The 23,980-nt window shown below is 31.9% G+C and overlaps 1 protein-coding gene across 3 annotated transcripts in view; it reads right to left on the bottom strand.

Moving 5' to 3' along the window:
* The window catches only part of ELP4 (elongator acetyltransferase complex subunit 4), a 229,989-nt gene that overhangs the window by 128,901 nt on the left and 77,108 nt on the right, over positions 1-23,980 (bottom strand). For all 3 annotated transcript variants that reach the window (XM_053562866.1, XM_053562863.1, XM_053562864.1), the window contains exons 6-8: positions 20,353-20,437; positions 15,103-15,291; positions 103-211 (exon numbers count right to left, since the gene is read on the bottom strand). In XM_053562866.1, the coding sequence (XP_053418841.1) occupies positions 103-211; positions 15,103-15,291; positions 20,353-20,437 (383 nt within the window). The remainder of the gene's footprint in view (positions 1-102; positions 212-15,102; positions 15,292-20,352; positions 20,438-23,980) is intronic.

The following is a 23,980-nucleotide window of genomic DNA, read 5'->3' on the forward strand; positions in this document are numbered from 1 at the left end:
AATTCATACAAATTGACAGCAGATATTCTGACTGGGCAACATGCTTCCAGGTACCTAGAAGCCCCCAGGATATACTCTTTTCATGATGAAGGTGCTGCTTACCGTGATAATCTTTATATAAAGGGTTGGTTTCTCTCTCAGAACCGATAAATGATTCCAGACCAACTACTGTATCTGACAAGTTTGTAACACGAGCAATAACTGCTTTATTCTGCAAAACGTGAAAACAAAACAGTTATGTTAAAAAAAATATAACATCTATACAATGCCACTATGCCACCTCAATGATGAATTTTAGTGGAGATAGACTATTGACACAGAGAAATAACTAAAAAATTAAAGCTAGCACAGGCTGAAAACTGGATGAAAATACTCCCTTAATTGAAAATTTTGACCCATGCAGCTAAGCTATTATAATTCGAAGAATTGAGGGGAAATTATAAATTGGTAGAAGACATTAATTGGTCAGTTTCAGTAGAAACCATAAATTCATTACTTTTTAATTGTCTTAAGGAGCAAGGCTGTCTTTATTTTTATACACTATTATTTGAATTACTTCGCCAATTGCCCATTGGGAAATCTGGCAGGCAGCAGGATTCAGAAACAGTAGATAGTACAGTATAAAGTATAAGGCAAGGTTCCATTGTCATCTGTAAGCTGGGACTAGGTCCCAGGCCTATAACAGCTGAGGTCCTCCATGACATATTAGAAACATGGAAGGGTCTAGCTAAGAGACTGCAAAATGGCTAGCCCTGGAGTCTTCTCTTTTCTCCTTCCAGATGCTGCCATTTGGCTCTGGGATAACAATAAAGGCAAAGAAAAGATGGTAGATAACTAACATTTAGATCAGTAGCTTACCCTTTTAATCCAATACAACCCAAGATTAACTGAAATATACTGCTAAATATATCTTAATAAATGCTGCATTTTGCTAGATTGAAATAACATAGCAATATGTTTCTAAATATAGTATGCCAAGCTATTAAGTAGCAATAGTTCTAAAATGCTCAGAATTTTAGGGATATTAAAAAAAATCAAATAACCTGGTGGGTTTTAAATAAAGTATTTTATTTAGAAGTTCCTTTTAGCCCATTTTTTTGCTCTGAAGATTTAGATATGTTGACAATATTTGTAAAATTTTGTAATTTTGAAACTCCTATTCAGAGTACCCACCAATTTAAAACTAATCTTTGCAGAAAAGAGAAATGTTAAGTAGTCAAGAAAATTTATCAGTCTTTTACTATGTCCCCTGTTAGAAAAGAGGCCAAATATAAGCCAAGATTTCATTTTCCAAAAATACAATTGACTACTGAGCTGACTGGAATTCCTCTGGTTCTAAAATCCTCTTATAAAGACTGCATAAGAATGAAAAATAAAAGAGGGCTGGTCGATGTTACCTGACTCCGTATGAAATACATAGTTGACTGTGTCACCAAATATTCTGTCAAAATGACTGGTTAATTCACACCTATGCAAGTATTCGAAACTGCTCCATAAATTGGAATGTGTCTTATATAAAAAATGTTTCCACCTTTGAATCAGTGCACTTAAAAAGAACCAGTAAAAACAGTTATCCTTAATTGTCTTTAATACTTTCAATCACGTGGGCATTCTCAATATAGAAAAGCAAACATAATTTGGAAATGTCTATTTTTTCTAAGGCTATTTTTCACTCAATGATGAGAAAATAATTCAGATTGATTCCTTACTTTCAGTTCTGTGCCACAGGGGATGGTCCTACTCCAGGAATAACAGGGGCTTCAGAGGCCATAAACATGTTCCTCTCAATATTTCTTTAGCCAAAGACCATTATATCAAACTCATCCAGGTTGGGCTTCAGCCAGTTATTCTTCACCCAAACAAAAATGTCTGCCAGACATTCCAACAGCTGGGATACAGTTCACAATGAGTCAACTTGAAAATGATTCATTGTGCTGAGTACTGAACAATGTTGGGGTGGGGGTGGGGTGTGGCTGGGTTGGTAGTAAAGGGTGAGAACAAGTGGGAGTGAAGAATAACCATGTGGTTTCCCCATTAAGAAGAATCTTGGATAACAACCAGCGGGCTCTTATCATTTCATTTTTAGGATAATCTCAACTGGGAAGAGTACTCCTGTCATGGACCCTCAGATGAACAAGCACTTATACAGGCTATTGACAATATTTCTTAATCAAAAAGGTCAGATTTCCTTTTATCTATAAATAAAAGACTAAGCCTTTGTAGCTAAATATATCTGAATCTAAAATGATAAAGTCAATTTTTCTGCTAGAACTCAAGTATTTAAGATTTTAGTGAGATCAACCAGGACTTTCTCAATTATATGAATAACACAAATTATATGGTTTAAAGATGAGATTAATTTCCATTCTATAGTATATAAGCAAGGCAATCTGTATTTAAATGGTCAACCTGACATTTGTTTATTTCAAAGAGTTTCCTTCCTTCATTTAATCTCAAAATTTACTAATAAACCATGTATAGTGTAGAATGTTTATTAACTTTATAGGTCTTTTTAAAGGTAATTTCTGGGAAATTAAAAAAATCAATTATCCACTTTGAAAAGTAAACCTACTGAATTCCAAATATAAAAGGCATATACAGCCTAGATTTCAAAATTTCTCAGAAACTCATTCATATATTTATTTTACTTGTATTTCCAAGAACCACAGCTTGGAAATACCCACTATTATTAACTATAAAGTAAATTATATTTTAAAAACTTAAATGTAGTATCAGAACATAAATAATTGTTTAATGGTACTATTACCATAAAATATGTATGTAACAGTGACCTTACTGCTTTCTGCATAGTAATGTTGCAAATAGTTTATATAATGTAGCAACCAGATTAGCTGTAAAAGTTGTACAAACTTCTGAAAAGCATCTATGGAATAAAAGGCAATGGAGATTATATAAGATTAAAAATCTAAGTTTCTGAGATAGTTTTTATTTTTATCATAAACTCATTTTTCTATTTATCTATAGAAACACAAAAGGTAGACATATAATTGTACATTTTCTTAAAGTTAAAAAGTGCTATAGATTACTGCTGTGTCTCCAAGATTCATAAAGAATATGATTTATTGATGTAATACCTTAAAACCATTCTTGTCAAAAGGTCTATTGAATCATAATGTTAATCCCAAGGGGTCTTTTCGATAGAGGTAGGTGAATTTACTTAAAAGGATTTAAAATTAACGGCTTAAAAAACCCTGAATAGCATAATAATCACAATTCCCTTTATCAGGAACACACTATGGATAATAAATTGTCATAACGAACAGCCTTCAGAAAGCTTTAGCATAGTGACGTGAGGTTTTGAAACTGAAACATCCATATTCTCATCCTAACAAATTCTAAATGTTTTTATGTTATTAGCCAAGATATGAAACCTCTTTGGTTTTCAGTACAGAGTTGCAAATGGAGGAGTAGAGGTATTTGTGTATCAGTTACCTAAATTTGAACATCATTTTTGTATTAATTTTGAAGTTTTTATTTATAGTTTCCAATAAAGAACATCTGATGAGAACATTCAGAATTTACCAGTGTTGGTAAATTAATGGTTATAGCACATAATGTGGCATAATGACATCACCCAAGTACATACAATGATATTGCTAGCGCTCCTTCTTGCTCATCTGCATATAAAATCTAGGATGGCTCAAAAATCCTTCTTAGACGAGACAACTCTGCCTTCACTCCTGGGTGAAAGTTGTCAGCTCTGGACAGTAGCCAAGACATGACTAGGAGAGAAGCCAGAAGAGAAGAGAACTGGTGTCCAGGAGTTTTAAGAGTCTGCTGGCAGTCTCAAATAGCATTGTATTAAGTTACATAAAAGGCTCTTAAAACTTTCTGCTGCAGTGTAACTTCTCAATTAATCATTTAAATTTAAAATATGTCACATTCTGTTGCAAATAAACAAGGCAAATCAGATTGTCAGTCTTCTACTTTTGTATTTCAACTTTAATTTCTCAAAAAAACTGTAAGGTTTTTGTTTTAATTGTTCTCTATTTGGTTTTATAGAATGTTTCCTGTTTGTACTTATACTATGATAGATAAACACATTTTTTATTAGGATACCCTAAATTCATTAAACAGATTTTAAATTAGGGAAGATCAATTTAATGCTCTCTTCTAATTCAAAGCTCATAAAGCCTTCAAGTCAAAACTATGAATTCTATCAGGAGATAAAAATTCAACTACTGCCATATAAAGCTGCCACAATTTTCTAATAAAAATAGTTTGGATACATAGAGTTATTAAGTAACAATCAGAATCCTTTAAACCCTGATTATTTCCTTATTTTCTTGGATTTAATTATCACTGTATAAATGCAATTTGTACCAATACAAAATACATTTAGAGGGAAGATTTTTAACAAGAGGGTTTAACAAGTGATTAATCAATAACGTAATTATCAAAAAGCTTGAAAGAAATAAACCAATTGACATAAAGCATTTATGTAGTGCCTTAAGTAAGAATAACTTCTTGTGTTACCCAATTTACTTCTTAAGAACGACAGGAAACACAATACGAAAGGAAGAGCTCTCATTTGAGTACAACACAAATATCAGATTTGGGACGGTGATAGCATGAAGCACTATTAAGCTAATGCTAAGGACCTGAATATTTAAGTTACTTTATATTGGACCTCAGTACATGATAAAATGTATGTATGTATTGGGGTGGATGCTGAGGAGAAGTATTTCTACAAGAAAAGCAAGTATGTTACATTCAAAACCTCAATATTTTCTAAAAAATGAGATGCACATTAACATGAATATACTTATAACATTTCTTTCTTATGTGATCCAAAAAACAAAACGTGGATCAAAGGATAAACCTAGGGATATTTAATAAGGTAACTGCTTTTCCATGCTTAAGTTCTTCTGAGATTGTGAAATAACAAGATTATTTATATTAAACTTATAACTTTCTATAAACTTGCCTTACCTTTCCAGAATTGTTGCTTACTTCTGTAGATTAGATTTTTATTTCATTAAAAATATTTGATAGTGGGGAAATAATTCTCTTCATATTGTGAGTTTAAGAAAAAAATACAATTTTATCAGATAAAATTATACTAATACATATTTATAATAAAATAATGAAGGCATTGGATTAAATCTTTCCAGATTTAACTTTATTTGAGGTCAGTTAATTTGAGAATGTAGAAAAACTTGTGCAAATTTAAAAAATTCTAAACATAACATATTCTTAGTAGCATCACATACTGATATTCATGTAGGAAAATCATAAAACTAATATATTTCAGTTCTTTTGCCTAAAGCTTAAAACATATCCACAGAGGATAATGACAAATATTCTTAACCTCAATGATGTAAGAAATTGCAAAATGTCATATTTTACTAGGAATAAGTAATGGAGCAACATATTTTCTACCTGATTAAACAGTTGCCATTCTAAATTTTGGTATGAAAATGTTGGTTCTTTATAATTAAGGATTTTTTTAAGAACATATAATTTTATTTTCTGAAATGTTGTTTACATTTATGCTGGCCTGAAATACCACATTTTTGGTAGAACATCTATATCAGTTTTGCTTCTCTTTTAGTACATTATTCTATAAAACATTAAAAAAAACCCCTCCATATTCTGACAACTCTCAGAAGTGGGATGGACAAAAAAGACTGTAATGAGTAGGCTGGAAATAACGGTATAATTTTGAAAATTTATTTTAGGCATTATTCATAACTCTACATACCTAGTTTCATATTATGGAAACTATTCACAGAGATATTTGTAGTTTGTGCTTAAAAATGTTTTATAAGTAATTTCCTAAATCAGAAATCTTTTCTTACTACTTCATATTTGAAAGCCTTAAAATGCAATTCACAGATGTCCAAAAGCTCATGCCCTGTTGAAGAACAAATGCTAATATCCAAATATCAAACAGAGCATCCAGCTGATGTTTGTGATGCAGTGGCAGGTTAAAGATACTAAAGTTTAAAATCAGCTTAGAATATAATCCCATATTGAGTATAAAATTATAGCCTGTCATCAGGAACAGGCTGACAGAGCCAGGTCCAGATGGGAGACTGGCTGGGAAAAAGGCTGAGGCAGGTGGGAAAATTATGGGAACCTGACGGAAGACAGGACTACTCCCTCTGCTGGCAAGGTCCTCACCTGCTTGAATTTTTAACAAATAAATAGCTTTTCTTCAATTATTTAAGATATAACCAATAAATTATGTAAGGTGTCCCCTTTTTAAGGCTGCTATTCTATGTCTGTGTATGTTCAAACTCATGGTATCTTATTTTCTCCACATAAATATGTCAGAGATATACGGATACAATGCTTCACCAGGAGGTCCAATTATATTTATCTTGTAATTTAATTATATCATAAGCATAAACAAATACAGCACTGTTTCATAATATAAAACCTTTAAAAATTAAAAATACCTTTGAATTATGGTTTTGTTTTTATTTTTACATACATTTAGTTTTCTGAAGAAAAAGAATTCTTAGGCAAAAGACTTCACAATCTCTTTCTCAGGGTTCTGCATAATGCCCCGTAATGAAATAATATAGAAATGAACCATATAAATCAACTATACAGGGAACAAGGAAACAGCATGTCACAGCAAAACAGCATAGATGTACAGCGCCAAACCTATCTGATAATCTAATGATCTGAGTTTACAGATATTATGTACTTATATGTAAGGAATTAAGAACTAATGTTTACACAAAAAATTTGCTAAATTTTATAGAAAAATTATTCAATATTTGATTTTCAATGTAAGTTAATAGCTGCAGCAAAAACATTTAGTAAAAATCTGTTCTAAAATTTTGGCCTACAACCAGAAGCTCCCAGAACAGGAGGGATCAGCTTTTTCACCCACTGTTCTCATCTGAATCCTGGCTTAAAAGCTATTCCAGCTCCCAGCTTTCCAGAAGGCTCCATCCCAGGAATCCTTGCCTGCCATTTGGTTTGCTGATTTTAATCTCTCAGGACTTTCTTACAGTGGCTCTACTATGCTGAACTGGCACTTGCTTCTAGAAGTGAGTTATTATTAAACCTGTAGGTCAATTGTGGCACTAACAACTCTTTGGAAGCTTTCAGCCACAGTGTACAATTTGCTAGTCTAATTAAATATTAATTCTAAGTGTTACATTTTGTGGCTAAGAGCTTTTATTTTCCATCATCTGCCTGGAAGAGAAAGAGGTTACAAGGATAATTTAATCTCTCCCTGTCCTTCTCAACATTAAAGATTAACTACATAGGGTGTGAAAACATTATTAAAGAAGCAAGAACTCTTTATATAGTAATAACAATGTAGTTAATAGTGAAGGGTCAAAACATAATATTAGGACATAATATCTAACCTGGTACTTAACCAGTTTTAAATCATAAATAGTTACAAGCAAATCTGGTCTTAACATTAAGAAATAAGCATAATTCTTTTATGAAGACAGTAATCTTTCTTTAAGGAAAGATGTGCATCTAAGTAAAAAAAAAAAATAGAAATAATTCAAAATTCACACTTCATCACAGGTATTTTTCAGACAGCTACAACACCAAAGATAAAAGGCTAAGTAATTTTATTTGTAAAATAAATACAAAATTAAATACAATTGTACTCCTTTTCTGTGCACAGAAAGTGATGTAGAAGATCATCCTAGTGAAATAATTAAAAGATCCTTTTCCCTTTTTCCTTCTACCATGTTGAATTAGACTGAACACATAAGTCTCTTCCCCCTCTGCTCCCAGAACAGTTGTGTCCATGCTTGGACACTGGGCATTATAAAGACTATGCAGTCCAGCAGCCAAAGATTCCATATGCCCAAACAGATGACTCAATCTCCATACTGTGATGAGACATTTCACTATTTTTATCACTGATACATTTGAAAAGTTTGGCCCTAAATAGCCACATAGCTAATAATCACTACCATTATAGGAACTACAGAATGAATAACAATTTATACTGTAACACCGCAAAGTTATTTTACAGAAAGCCAAAAAAATTTTTAAACCAAAATTATGATTTTCATTGCCTACTGAATATGCTTTTGTTAGGGTAAGTAGAATAAAAGGTTTTGAAATAAAACTATTTTCTTTTAAAGATGAACACAAATCTTAATGATAATTTAAAATATATTCAGCTTTTATGTAAGATGCATATCGCAAGCCTACAGTAGAAGGGTTAGAACACAGTTCTACCATTTATTATTTTAAAGAAAAACAGATTCTATTTACAACTCACTAGACTTTTATGAAGTTACCAGGATCTGACAAATATAAAATTAAAATGGGTTTAATATGATTCAATTCATTTTTAAAAATTGCTTCTTTTTAACCTTTTTAAACATATTAATTTTTAATTTTAAAATTCAGGGTACTTAAGAAGATCTAGAAAAATTAAAGGCAGATACTCAGTTGAGAATATTCTAATTAAAGAAAGAATTCATGAAAAAATAACACCCAGAATATCTAGCTTTATCCTTTGGTAATTGATAGCTTTGATCAAGAGATTAAATCTATCATTTTCATCCTTAAATAGACTTCTGAATAAAGTACATTTAAAAAAACTACTAAAATAGATTACATTATGACTCAAGGTGGTGTTATGCTTTCCTATGATGCTCACATCAACAACTACATAAAAATGTTTTCAAAATTTTACAGTTGTAAACTTACGAAAGTCTGTTGTTTTTTTACCATGCAATTATTCTTAGTTCTTGTTTTAAGAATAAAAGATTTCACACTGAGAGAAATTCACAAGGCCACTGGAGTCCACATTTCATAATCCTATGTTAGTGGTCAGTTCTGAAGTGCTCCATTGCTTGATTAAGAGTTTAACTACTAAAGTACTCATCATGAACAAAAAGGGTCATGGATGTGAAAACGCTGGTTTGGTATTTCCCTATATAAAAACATACTGTACTACTCATTTCAGTGGGTTCAGAGCTCTAATACATTAATATTGTAGATTAATTTGGAAATACATTAAAATAATACACTAAATAAAACCTTATTCAATTTCCAAGAGATTTTTATTAAAAGGTCCTTTTTTTCATGCTTTTCATCAGAAAATGACTTTTCCTTTGTCTAAGCTAACTAATGCTGGCAATAGTTCTCCTCAATGAGATTGACAGAGAAAAATTCTTCATATCAAATTATTGTAAAGGAGTGATTATATGATAAAAAATGAATAAGGTTATTAACTGAACAAGTGCCAATGATGACTAATTAAAAGATGCTATAGGCCAGTTTCAAATCTCAAATCTGTTCTGAAAAATAAAAACGTTTAAAAAATTTACCAAATAATATTCTCTAGGCAAACACATTAAATGCTGAAAATACTTAAAATTATTCTAGAGTGAAAGATTATTACTTCATATTTTATGATCACTAATGTCAAAGACGTTTTCATTCTTGTATTACTATAAGGAGAAATTTATCAGATTGTTGTTTATATTTAAAAACTCTGTAACTGTGTAGATTATGACAGCTTGAATAGAAATAAGCAATAATAAAAATTAAATTTTCTTTTTGAAAGGAATGTTATTCCTCATATAGCAAAACAAACTTCCTTATTTTAATTACAATTGTGTTTCAATATTTATTTCCAGGCAATTTAAGGTAGAAGTGCTTTTAATTGATAAAAATAATAAAAATCAAGAACCTATCACAGGTTGTGTTAAAAAATATATAAGCCATGGCAAATTTACCTTGCTAATAAAATCACAAGACAAAAAAACAAAAAAGTTTATAGATGTAAAAGGGTACTTTGGAATTTCTCTACATAAAAACATACTGTATCCATCACTTTAGTAGGTTCAAAGCTCTACTACATTAATATTGTAGAAGATTATTTCCCAAAATAGTCTATGTTACTGGTCACCATTTTTCTCAAGCACAAAACTATCACTGGGAATTAAAAATAAAATTAATTTAAAAGCCACAAAATATTTTCATAATCTGGAGGTGGATGACAAACTTTACTAGTAGCAAGCCAATTCCCATTAATAGATAAAAGTATTAGAATTTTGTACCTTGCTGGTTATAAAAAAAAATCAAACAGTATCCTCTTATAAGTGCTTTAAAGTTATCACTTCGCAAAAAACACATTAAAAAGTTTTGAGAAGTACAAAATCATTTCTAACCATAAATGGGGAAAAAGGAGCTGAATACTCTGTGTAGCTGAAATATAACAACTTTTAATACTGAACTTTATATTCAAGTTTTTAGAAGTTGAAATAATATTCTTATAATTAAAAATAATATGTAGAAAGAGTTTAAAAATAGAGTTTTAGTTATTTTTCTTAAACGTAACTTCATACTTTTTTTTCAAACCACAACCTTTACTTGACAACAGAGTTTTGAACAGTTGAGTTGTGAGAATGTGAGTAGCTGCTGTTATAACTAAAGGTCTGTCTACTGCTTGAGTCTGAGAGACCACATGTTCGGCTGTCCTCTCATCTTGCCATCATCACCAATTAACTATTAACATGGAGGGCTGTACACATGCTCTTGGGGGCTCTTTAACAGGCTTCTTGGCGAGTGGAACAACTACACAGCAGGGATCTGGGAACTGAGTAATGCTCGAATATAGGAGAGCCTATAGTTCTGCTCTTTCTAATGACACTTCACTCTATAGTTCAGCATGTAACAAAGTCTGTATTTAATTTAGCCATTTTCACATACGTTTTTAGTACAATGTCTTTGGGTAGATACTAAAACTATATTTTACCAAGAGACAATAGGAGTAATAACTACTACATCACAAGGAAAATTGATTAAGAGTATATTACATTTATATTTAAGACATTTGTAATATGTATGGTGAATTATTTGAGTATTTTAAAAATAGATCTTTAGTATTTATTTTTATACGTTTGTTTCAAAGTATGCCTGTCAATTTTTTCTGTGGTATTATGAAAATAAACTTTAATTAACCTAAAGTTAATAAAAGATTTCAAGTTCAAAGTTAAAGTTATGAGGCTGAACATAAAATATTTCAAATGCAAATTTAAAAATAATTATCATCACTGTACTTGCAAAAGTCTTATTATAACAAGTTAGAATCAGTTTTGAATCCATGTCATTATTTTCCCTATTTTAACTTTTCCCCCACTTTGTAATTTTCTTAACTATGTGTTCCTTTCCTATGATAAAATTAAACATGGGAAGCATGCCAAAAGTACAATAAAGGGTAACTAATCATTACTGTACAAGTCTGACAGAATGCTAATAACTAAAGTAAGAACACCAATTCACTGGTTTACTAATTTAAGAGAAAAAGGTATTTTATATGCAGTACTTTTAATCTAGTGGTACCACGATTTTATTAGCTATGGATATTTAATTATATGACAAAATTTCCAAGGATATCATCTATTTCCTGCCAGATACCACTTCACTATCAATTCCCAAGCTCAAGTATCCACATATCCACATATACTACTTTTTTGTTCCACCCCATCTTTTACACTGCTGAAAAAGGTCCATGGGAATAGGAACTTTATCTTGTTGGCTACTGTGTCCCTGGGGCTGCCTAGAACAGTGCCTGCATTATTTGTTGAATGAGTGAATAATAACTGAATTACCCTAAGCCATTCAATCACCACTTAAACCCCGACTTACAGTCCCTAGGGACAGCACAGGTCATAGTGGAAAGCAAACAACTATCTAGCTTTATTTATGCCCTCTTGTCTGTCTAAAGTCTAACCTCTGAGAAGATTCTGTCAGTGTCTTTCATAAGAAGCAGCAGAAACTTAAAGATATCTATTATTTTTATAGACTTGTATACCTTATTTTTTGTAGCCTCACCTCTGTTCAAATTCTCAGTAATAATAGTGAAGATGCCACTTGCTAACATATATTGCATGTCTACTATGTGCCAGCAGATGTTACTTCAGATCTTCTGATGTGGGTATTTTCTGCTCTATTTTATGGAGAAGCTTCAGATGAAGCTGAAATTGAGAAAGTTAAGACTTGACTAAGAATTTATAACAAATCAGGTCTATTTGTCTCTAAAACCTAGGCTCTTTCTATCATAGCATGCTACTTTGTACACATTGTTTCTAAATTTTGATTCTAGTTTAGTACCTTTATATAAAAAGCATTACAGCACAGTGGTAACTAGAGAGAGACTGCTTAGGTCTAAATTCTGCTACTGAGTAATTGTGTGATCTTGGAAAAAAGATAATGATAGTACTAGTCATATACGGTTACTGTGAGCATTAAATAAGTTAATTTTTGAAAAGAGTTTAGGACTGCAACTAACTACAGTATGTTACAGAGTTTATTTAATAGCATTAATGCTATTTATTTATGCTATTTATAATATATATAATTTATGCTATTTATTTAATGCTATTAAATAAACTCAAGATCCCTTGGATTGATGTATTCATAGATGCTTTTGATTAGCTTTTTAAACATACAGTTTCCAATTCTTATTCTCTTTCCTTAGCCTAAAGATTGTGATTTTCCTTTCCAGTCATTAAAAGTTAGTAGAAGTTTATATGACTGGTTGGAGCAAACTATTTACCTTTACATGTTTTCCTAAATATTTTTATATAAAAACAAATATATAGTCAGATATCTTGTTTAAATGGCAAGGAATAATTTTTTTTTATAGCTTAATTGTTACTAGGACCAAAAGACTATATGATAGCTTTGCATCAGTATCTAGAAAAGAGAGAAAGAAAAATGGGAAAATTTTAGAAGGGTATATACAGTGTTTCAAAAGACATGCTCTGTTTTGAGGACTATGTCTTAATTCTTGGTCACACCTGTAACTTTATAATTATCACCAAATCTGACCCTATATTTTGCTATTTACATTTCAATGTAGTCTCTTTACTGCTATGTTAGAAAGTATAAATTTATATCTCTTCCAGTTATACAAGACCTTATGACTATTTGTTAAGTATCAAAATTAAAATGATGTTGCTTCATGTTCAGACTAAATTTAGCTTACCTCATTATTCAGTCTTTATTTAAGTGGTGTAGATAGGTTAACTTGAGGTCACCTGTTAGTGTCACTGCTATTCCTTTAAAAAGAGACTAGAGGAATCACTGTCACAGACATTCACAATGGGGTAGGAATCATTTCTGCAAATAATAAGATGATCACCAACAAAATGGCTTTTAAAAAGTATTTTCCTCTCCTCTCTTTCTTGATTTTTTTTGCCTATGTTCCTTTGGGATAAATTTTTAAAATGGCACATAAATATGCCATAATTTTTTGTCTTTAATTTGTAATTATGTGAAAGAAAATATGTTTTCATTGTTTTTCTCCCTTGTCTGGAATGGAACTTTTTGTTTAATCTTTTATGTGTATTAATTTATCAAATATTTTACAATAATTTTCTATTTAAAAATGTTGAATAATAACCATGATGCCCAAGAATTTCTTTTTTATAATGGAAAGTCAGTGACATTAAAGTTAGTTAATAATTCTAGATACAGAGGGATAAAGTATGACAGAGGGGAAAGAGTTTATGTTTTACAGTTAAAAAGATCGGAGCTTGAATACCAGCTTTGAATGTATAATAGATATGTGGCCTTGTTAACTTTACTGTCTTTGCAGGAAACATCATAGCTGTCTTGTAGGGTTTCTGTGATGATTAGGGTAGCAATATAATCTAACACTGAAGAAGGTGGAGTTTGAAGCCAGAGAAAGACATTTATTTAGCCTTGCCATTTATTAATTGGGTGACTGCAAAAACAGAGTTTGTAAAAGTTACTTATTTCATAAAATGTGAAGATTCAAGGACATGATGTTTTTATAGTACTTGGCGTGTAGTAACGTTGCCTATTAACTAGCTGCAGTAGTAGCATGATGTAGTGATAGTACAAATAGTAGTATTTTCATCAATATCTGATAAGTCTGTTTTAGGATTATTTATTCTTAAAATCAAAAAGCTCACTGTATACAAACAAGCTTTCATTAAAGTATTAACCTTGTAATAACATCAACAATGAAAACAATATATGTATAATGTCTAAGATAATTACAGAAAGAAGTTTCCTTATGCTAGTTATACAATTTTAAGCTCATAAGAATAATTTAGGTACAGACAAAATCTGTAAACAGCTTTTAAAAGAAAACTAAGTTATCCTCCCATAACTATTATAAATAAATAAATTCTGCTGGCCAAGGAGTCCAAATTCTACTGGCCAAGGAGTTCTAATTTATGCCAGACTTTTTAGTCATAGTGTCAAAATTTGCTATATATACTATATATAATTAACATAACTAGTATAATAAAGTTTCAAGCAGTTTCAACAATTAGGTATTAGGAATAATTTTTTAAGTAAGAATCCATATTCATTAAATTAACATTCATTGACTATTTAGAAAAAACCTGGGTAGTGTGCTGAGAATTCATAATCACATTCAGTATTATATTATTACCCTAAAGCCATATAAAGAAAAGAATACCTCGCTCTGCCTTTATGGAGTCTATAATATATAAGGTATTACACATAAGATTATATGAAACCACATGCTTCAGGCAGACAGTAAGTATTTTAGTAAACAGTGCTAACAATAAAAAGAGAACTAGTGAATGTAAAATATATTAACATACAAACTGAACATTAAAGAAACCAAAAGCTGTGAGAAGATTAACTAAAATTGTGTGAAAAATTCAAATAAGAATACGTTAATTTATTAGTAAAAGATAAAAACTATAAAATATTTAGAAGAAAACAAAGGCCAAAGACTGGCAAAATTGGGGAGGTAAGGGAGAGAAACCATTAACCACTTAAAAAATTGGTAAAAGTTAAATTTCATCAACATTAAAAACCTTAGTTCTTCAAAAGACATGATATGAAAAGAGAAAAAAGGCAAGTCACAGATTGGAAGAAAATAATTGCAAAGTTGTGGCTAAAATATCAAGGCATTTAAAAAATTGATAATGAGATTATCCAATAAAAAATGGAAAAGAAAAGTTGCAAATGGCCAATAAAAAGTTTATACAAAAGAAAAGTTGTAAATGGCCAATAAACACATGAAAAGATGGTCAACATTATTAGTTATCATGGAAATGCAAATTAAAACCACTGTGATAACATTTCACCACTAGTTAAGGCGAAGTAGTTTTGGAAAGCGCTTACCTGAATCAAATGGGTTGGCATTGTGATGATACAGACTGAAAGAGAGGTTCGCAGAAGACCTCGGAGAACATAGAGGAACTTGGTAAGGCTATGACTGTTGTCACAGTTTTCCGTACAGAAAATGTCATCTCCCCATAAAGGTGAGCCAAGACTCTGAATTCCTATTCTTAAAATGTTTTTCTGTTTTTTCTAAAGTTGGAGGGAGGTAAACATACAAAGTTTTGTTAATCAATAGGACACCTTTTGTATCTGCCAGTTCTTATTTTTACTTATACATGTCACATTAGGCAGATAATGTCAATAGATAAGGTAAAAAAAATGTACTATTAGTAATAAGACAATATAAAGGAAATCTTTTAGATCGCAAGAATATAAAAATTAAGAGAACTTTTTTTTTTTTTACTTTTGGACAATCTGAAGAGTATCACAAACCAAAAACTTTAAATTACGTCTAAATTTTAACAGTAACTATTCTAAGAATTATGTTTGAGGCAGTTAAAATAATATACAACAAATTGCAGTAATAATAGAGAAAATCTAAACAGAATGCTTGCAAACCCATTCTCAGTATTGGAAAATTCTGTAACTCTTCCAACAAACTATGAATTGCTCAATATTTCTCATTTTATTTTATCATACCTAGTACCTAATCTTTTGGGGAAAAGTTTACAGATGTATAATTTTTGGTCTTACATTTTACACTTGCCTCTAGTTTTCTTCTTGAAGCTGTTGTTATAATAATAATTCAAGATCAATATTTTTCATAAAATTTAGATCTTGAGCCTACTGACATTAAGGTCATACTAACAGTGACAGATATTTCTTGGGAAACAAATATTTAAAAACCATTAAAGAAACCCTAGGATGACTACCATTAAGTGTTTACCAGGATATATGTTTATAACAAATTCTTCTTCTTCTTTTTTTTTTTTTTTGGTAGAGACAGAGGGTCAGTTTATCACTCTCGGTAGAGTGTGTTCACAGCAACCTCCAGCTCCTGAGCTCAGGCTCCCGAGTAGCCGGGACTACAGGCGCCCGACACAACGCCCGGCTATTTTTTTGTTTTTTTGCAGTTTTTGGCCGGGGCTAGGCTTGAACCTGCCACCTCCAGCATATGGGGCTGGCGCCCCACTCCTTTGAGCCACAGGCAGCCCGGGCCAGTGCCCTACTCACTGAGCCACGGGTGACACCCAACAAATTCTATTGTTTGGGTTATCCTAACTGAATACAACTTTCATAAATGCGTTCCTTAAGCAATCAAGCAAAATTTCTGGGCAAGAGGAAGGCATTAACCAAACTGGCACATGCAAATAACTGAAAAATCATTATTATAGTTCTGATGGGAAATATATACGATGTTGTCTCTTAAAGCCACGATTTGGGATACGGGCCACTTCAGATGTGATTTCTGATTAAACAAGATCCTAAAATGTATCACTCAATATTGGTCTGAAATCAATAATGAAATATTTTAACCAAGTAGTTATTGTTGAACACACATGTATTTCCCTGATGTTACAATTGAAAGTGGAATCTGTGTATTCCTTTTTCAAACAGAATTTATTGACAATAGAAAGTAGGGAAAGCAAATAAAATATTGAAACTTTAACGTAGCTAGTAAGATGAATAAGATAGAGACTTAGAATTTATATACTATGTAACTAAGTAGATATATGATTCTGGGCAAGATACGTACATTACTTAGGCCTTAGTTTTCTTACTTCTAAAATTAAAAGGACAGAAGAGAACACTGTTCTATGATTCCATGCCATTCTTCAAATGTATGAAATGGCATAATGGCCTGGATAAGACTATTCAGTATGAGATTACAGAAAAAGGAATTTAGAAAAACAGTTCCTGATTCCAAGGACTTGAAACATGATGATGCTATTAAGGCAGCTGGTCCAATTTTTTTTTTGCCTGATTTGTATTAAGGTTATGATAGATGGCTACCTAAGACACCCTATGTTATGATCCTTGATGGTCCATAAAAATTGTTTTCTTTTTATTTCTGCCTTACTTGAATGAAGTGAAGCACTGAGGTGTCCCAGGGCATATACATGTATAAATACATTACCGGTGATTTAATGTGAGATATTTGTGAAATAACTTGTTCCTTTTTATTACTTAAAACCTCAGAATTTAAGTAAAATGACAAGAATTTAAGGTTCATTTTGCCATCTCTAAAATTATTGCATGGTAATTAAGTTAGATTCCTAACAGGAAGAGGAATCTAGCAAAAGGGAGAGAGAAACTTACAAAAAACCCCTAGGTAATTTGAATGAAACATGAAGGTGTAAGGGGAGCAGCATAATATTGATTCCTCTGTCAATATTTCAGAAATTAAAGATCAGTGGTATTTGAACCCATAGTCACCATTACCTAGTACTGTGTCAAAAAGTGCCTGCTAAAAGTTGGTAACACAAATGCTGTTAGGCACAAAATAAGAAGAATTGAAGAAGTTTAGTGACTGTGATAGATACACTGATATATGCATCTACAAAGAATGACAACATTAAGACCAAGAATGATAAGTGACACATTATTTAAGTGGGGCAGGTATTTACATTTTTAAAAATGATTGTAATTGCAAAAACACAGGCTGGATTACAGATCTATGGTGTTTGAGACACTTAGTTTTTTTTTTATTGGGGATTCATTGAAGGTACAAGAAACCAGGTGACACTGATTGCATTTGGGACACTTAGTTTTTTTGCAATGCGATGTAAGAACAGGACATACTGTGTGGCATGATAGGATTTGAGAAGTGTTTTTTGTCAGCTGGCCAATAAATTTATTCCTATGAGAATATCTAAAATATTTAGATACTGGTATTCTAAGTAAAATCAACATTCATATTTCATTTTTAGCATATATTTCTTAGCTATTTGTAAATCACAACTTAAAAACAAATGAAATTGACAGAATTTGTGAATAGCTTTATTTCAATTATCTTTACAAATAAGTACACTACTTACTACTTTGTTTTCTTTTTCTTTTTGCCTTATTTGAATGAAATGAAGCACTGAGAATCATATACCTTACCAGTAATTTAATGCGAGATATTTGTTTTGGTATTTAATACGAATTTGTGACTAATAAATAGTCACACTAAGTGTCCCAAACACCACAGGAGATCTGTAATCCAGCCTGTGTTTTTACAATTACATTCATTTTTAAAAATGTAAATACATTCCTCACCTTGAAGCTCAATTACTTTCTGATATGCTAAATACCTACCCCACTTAAATAACTTGTCACTTATCATTCTTGGTCTTAATATTGTCATTAAGTAGTTAATTATAAGGTAGTATTTGATATTCTGTTCCTTAAGGCCTATTTCTATATTGTCTTTAATAAGTTCAGTTTATTTGAAAATATAGTGCTAAAAAAGATAAAAAGTAGGATTTATTTCTGTGTCAGAACATTATTTTTACTCAGGAATAGTTTTTAGAGTGCTGCCTGGTTGATGCATTTTTGTGGCATCTTGAAATCATCTAAAGTTTCTGAGTCTGATGTACAGACTAGGTCATTTAGCAAATAGTACAGTGTATAACTTGAAGCTATGATTTCATTAACTATATTTTAGTTGCAATAAAATGGGAAGTATATTTTTTGTAATAACTTCCTGGCATATTGGCATATTTTAATTTTCAAATTTAACATTCTTGGCCTCCATCAAATAAATATATACCTCAACACTCTTTAGCCTTTATAAAAGTCAATAGTTATTGAATATTTGGTTCAGACATCGAACCCAGCTCCAGTGGTGTCTATCGATTTTCATGGGAAAAAAATACTATTTCTCAAAAATGATGTTTTCATACCCAAATAAAAAACTAAGACAGAATAATTTCATTCCATTTTAATACTCAGTTACTTATTAAGGATTCCTAGGACATACCTGTGGGCATACGTGCATGCATATACACATGCATATGTGCGTATCCCTTTTGCTACTGCCTTTGCTGTTTTGGATTCCATAAAATTTATTACTCTCAGAAGATGTGTCATTATCCTCCAAGAACAGCAGCTCTGCACACAGTACCACAGGAACTGTTATGACATGTCTGTTTCCATAGTTACCACAGCAAGTGGGGAAAGATGACTGTCAGGGACCAATTTACCTCTCCAGACAGGCACTGGTACCAAAGGGAAGACATGGTACCCTTCAATCTTAGATAGCCCCAAAATGGAACAACAATGAGCAAATAAAATCATATTAAATACCAAAGGCCATCACAAAAACTGATATATATAGAAAGCAATCTATAAATAAATGCTTGTGCTTTAACACATATATGCATAAGTATTTTTGACCTGCAATTAAGCTGATAATAAAAATAAGTTAGAAAATTATTTTGCCATTGAAAAGTATTAAATATAGTAAAAAAATTTATGATGTTTAAAAATTTTTGAATTAAGAGCAGATGTGCTAATAAGACTGAAAATAAGACTTTCGCTTGTCTTTTTTTTTTTTCCTCAGTTTTTTTTTTGGTCGGGGCTAGGTTTGAACCTGCCACCTCCGGCACATGGGGCCGGCACCCTACTCCTTTGAGCCCTGGGCATCGCCCTTGTCTTTTTTAATAAAAATAATAGGGGTTTGAAAATATTTCTGCTAAAATAATAAAAATATAATGAAAATCGTTTAGCAGCAAAAGCAACTAAAATCACTGAGGAAGAATTTTGAAAGGCATGTTATCTAGAAATAAAATTTTCCTCATTTTGTTTAACTAACCAGAACATCTTTATTAGTTGGAACTTGGAGGAAGTTCTTAGAGTTACAGAGAAATAGTTGTTATAAAATATTTTATTATAGCAAATTAAAATGAATCTTTTATTCAATGAAACAACTCAAAGCATAATGTAATAAGAGTAAAATTGTAAGATAATTCTTACTGATAAGGTAATTTGAAATTAAGGCCTGAATGAGAGAAATAGAAAATTTAGATAGAAAAGTACCAGGCTTTTAAATTTAAAAGTAATTTTCAAAATGTAGTTACTTATTAATCCCAGATGCTGCATATACATATTTAAAAATAATTCATATTAACAATGCAAGTGCACATCTTTATGTGTCTTCACTGAGAACTCAGCTAAAATTCTAAATACAATCTACAGCAGCCTGTGATCTGTGCTTGAAAACAGTTTGTCTACTGTTGATTCTTCTAAGATCTTCTGTGTTCCCACCCCCAGAGAATTTGAAATAAACATATACGTAATTATAAAAGGTTTGCAGGTATTCAATACCTGAGGATTGGATCCATCAAATCCTTCCTCATAAACGATGTTCTGGATAAACTGAAGCAGCTTTATGTAACCATGGGTCAAAGAACTGTTGGTAAGAAATAGTTAAAATATATGAATGGCTCATTATACAGGAAGTACACTAAAATATGAAGTATATAATTAAAAGGTATACATTTAGTAGAGTACATGACAGTTACATACCAATGGGGGGGGGTGTCAAGGTCAGTTTGTTTTCGCTTGTCCCTGACTGCCCCCTCCCAGCCTTGGTTTGTGACTTTAAATATAAAATAAAAGTTGTCAAATAGTATTAAATACACCTAAAAATATAAAGTCAATACATACAAGGAGTAACTTACAATGCTTTACATTAACTTGCTCAGTGTTTGTGACATTATGGGAGGATACAAATCTGTGGAGACTGACTTAATTGTGTCAGGCTTAGTTACCTCCAAGAAAATTAATGATTTAATGAAGCAACCTAAAAGATGAATCATACATATAATTAACACATACTTAATGACCTGTGATGCCAAGTACACCTGAATCAATGTTCCAATCATCTGAGTTCATTTTCCATCAAAGTTTCAATTTTCTTACAACAAACTGCTAGAACAATAGTAATTTTAAAACTTGTTATTTTAAGACATAAGAAGACAAGTGAGTATAATCTCTATTAAATTTGCTGTTTATTCACTTCCTTTGTCAAAATATAATAATATATGAGTTTAAGAAGATAACCTAAACTCAATTATTTCTCATATGAATGAGTACTAGCATTAATGTTATTATTTTAAGATATTTTATAAATACTATGAAATATCTCAATGAAAATTTAGTAAGAGTGAAGAAAATCTACTTTATACTAACTGAAGTTATAATTCTGCATAATGGATAATCTGTGCACTATGGCTCAATATTAAGTGCCATAATAATGAGGCTCTGGAGCATAGCTATTCAACAGACCCTGAAGAGCCCAAATGCTGTAAAAGCTGTGGGTAACATTAAAAAAACAAACGTATTTGCTTGAAGTGATCCTAAGTAAAACAATCACATAAGCAGAAGAAATGTGCAAGGAAAGAATGAAATATAATTTGAAGTACGCATGCAACAGTACAGAATATAAAAAGTTAGGAAATGTAGCAGACTGAATAATGTGCAAAATCAATGGCAGGTGCAGCAAAAACATAGGCATGTCTTTGTAAACATGTTATAAAATAGCTATGGTTAACCTAAAAGTATATACCTTACAAAAACAAAGAAACCAAAAGAAAAGAAAGCTGTCCAGTATAAAACAAAGATGTCTCCAGGTAATGAAGGATTTGATAGTATGGTTATTTTTTATATAGTTATTTCTCCATTTTCAATGAAAATTCTGTAGATTACATAGAAACATTTTCCACTCCTATGCGTGAGGAAATGTGTCTACAAAAAATATTCTGCAAAGGCAATTTTTTGATGATTTCATATCTTATCACACATTTGTCCTGGATAGCTCAACTTATAGAAGATAGTAGAGTTGCTGAACGCAGTACATTCAATATCCATCTGGGTTGATTAGTTTTGCACAAAGGGTAAAATCTGCTCCAAGCTTCCAGATTATGAAATGAATTCTAGCCAACCATTTAATGAATGTCACTATAGGCTAAAGGAGGGTATCTCAAGAACATATACAGTGTGGACTCTAAGAATCAGATGTGACTTGAGAAGAAAAGTCCCGGAGATGGGATGTTGCTGGCTTTGAAACCAAGCAAAGAAACAGATCCTCCCCTAGAACCTCCAGAAAGGATTACAGCCCAGCAGGCACCTTGATTTTATCCTATGAAACCAGTGTTACACTTCTGACCTTCAAAACTTCCACAGGCATGGGAACTTAAAGAGCAAGAGGAAGTGAAAGGAAAATTAGGGCAAGGAAACAGATAAAAGAAATCACTCATGAGGAAGAATCAGCAGAAAACTCCAGGCAACATGAAGAACCAGTCCAGAACAACCCCGCCAAGGGACTATGAGGTAGCTACTGCAGAGGATTCCACCAACAAAGAAATGTTAGGAATGACAGAAAGAGAATTTAGAATACACATGATGAAAACAATGAAGGAAATAATGGAAACAATGAAGGAAAATAAAGTGGAAAATAACCAAGAGGAAATCCAAAAACAAGATCAAATAAGAGAGGAACGATATGAAGAATATAGAAAGGATATAGTGAGCTGAAGAAACTGAAGCAGTCAATTAGGGAACTTAAAGATGCAATGGAAAGTATCAGCAACAGGTTAGACCATGCAGAAGAAAGAATTTCAGAGGTAGAAGACAAAGTCCTTGAGATAACTCAGATAGTAAAAGAGGCAAAAAAGAAGAGAGAGAAAGCAGAACGTTCACTGTCAGAATTATGGGACCTTATGAAGTGTTCCAACATACGAGTTATAGGAATCCCAGAAGGGGAAGAAGAATGCCCCAGAGGAATGGAAGCCATACTAGAGAATATTATCAAAGAAAATATTGCAAATATCACCAAAGATTTTGACACACTGCTTTTAGAGGGATATTGGACCCCAGGTCGCCTCAACTCTAACGGAGCTTCTACAAGACACATTGTGATGAACCAGTCCAAAGTCAAGACAAAAGAAAAGATTCTGCGAAGTGCCAGAAGTAAGCGTCAGTTGACCTACAGGGGCAAATCCATCAGAGTGACTGCAGACTTCTCTAATGAAACTTTCCGAGCAAGAAGACAATGGTCATCTACCTTTAATCTACTTAAACAGAACAATTTCCAGCCCAGAATTCTGTACCCTGCTAAGCTAAGCTTTAAAATTGACGGAGAAATCAAATCATTTACGGATATACAAACATTGAGGAAATTCGCCACAACAAGACCACCTCTACAGGAAATATTTCAACCTGTTCTACACACTGACCATCACAATGGATCAGCGGCAAAGTAAAAACTCAGAAATCAAAGGACAGAACCTAACCTCCACACTGATGCAAAAGATAAAATTAAGCAACGGACTCTCAAAATAAGATGAATAGAACATTACCACACTTATCAATTATCTCAATAAATGTTAATGGCTTGAATTCCCCACTGAAGAGACATAGATTGGCTGACTGGATTAAAAAACACAAGCCATCCATTTGCTGTCTGCAAGAAACACACCTGGCTTCAAAAGACAAATTAAAGCTCCGAGTTAAGGGTTGGAAGACAATTTTTCAGACAAATGGAATTCAGAAGAAAAGAGGAGTTGCAATCTTATTTTCAGATACATGTGGATTTAAAGCAACTAAAGTCAAAAAAAGAGAAAGATGGTCACTTCATATTGGTCAAGGGAAAAATACAAAGAAGACGTTTCAATTCTAAATATTTATGCACCCAATTTAAATGCTCCCAGATTCTTGAAACAGACCTTACTCAGTCTGAGCAATATGATATCCGATAATACCATAACAGGGGACTTTAACACTCCTTTTACAGAGCTGGACAGATCCTCTAAACAGAAATTAAACAAAGATATAAGAGATTTAAACGAGACCCTAGAACAACTGTGCTTGATAGATGCATATAGAACACTCCATCCCAGAGATAAAGAATATACATTCTTCTCATCACCCCATGGAACATTCTCCAAAATTG

This window comes from Nycticebus coucang, chromosome 14 (genome assembly GCF_027406575.1).
Source record: "Nycticebus coucang isolate mNycCou1 chromosome 14, mNycCou1.pri, whole genome shotgun sequence".
Taxonomy (NCBI): Eukaryota; Metazoa; Chordata; class Mammalia; order Primates; family Lorisidae; genus Nycticebus; species Nycticebus coucang.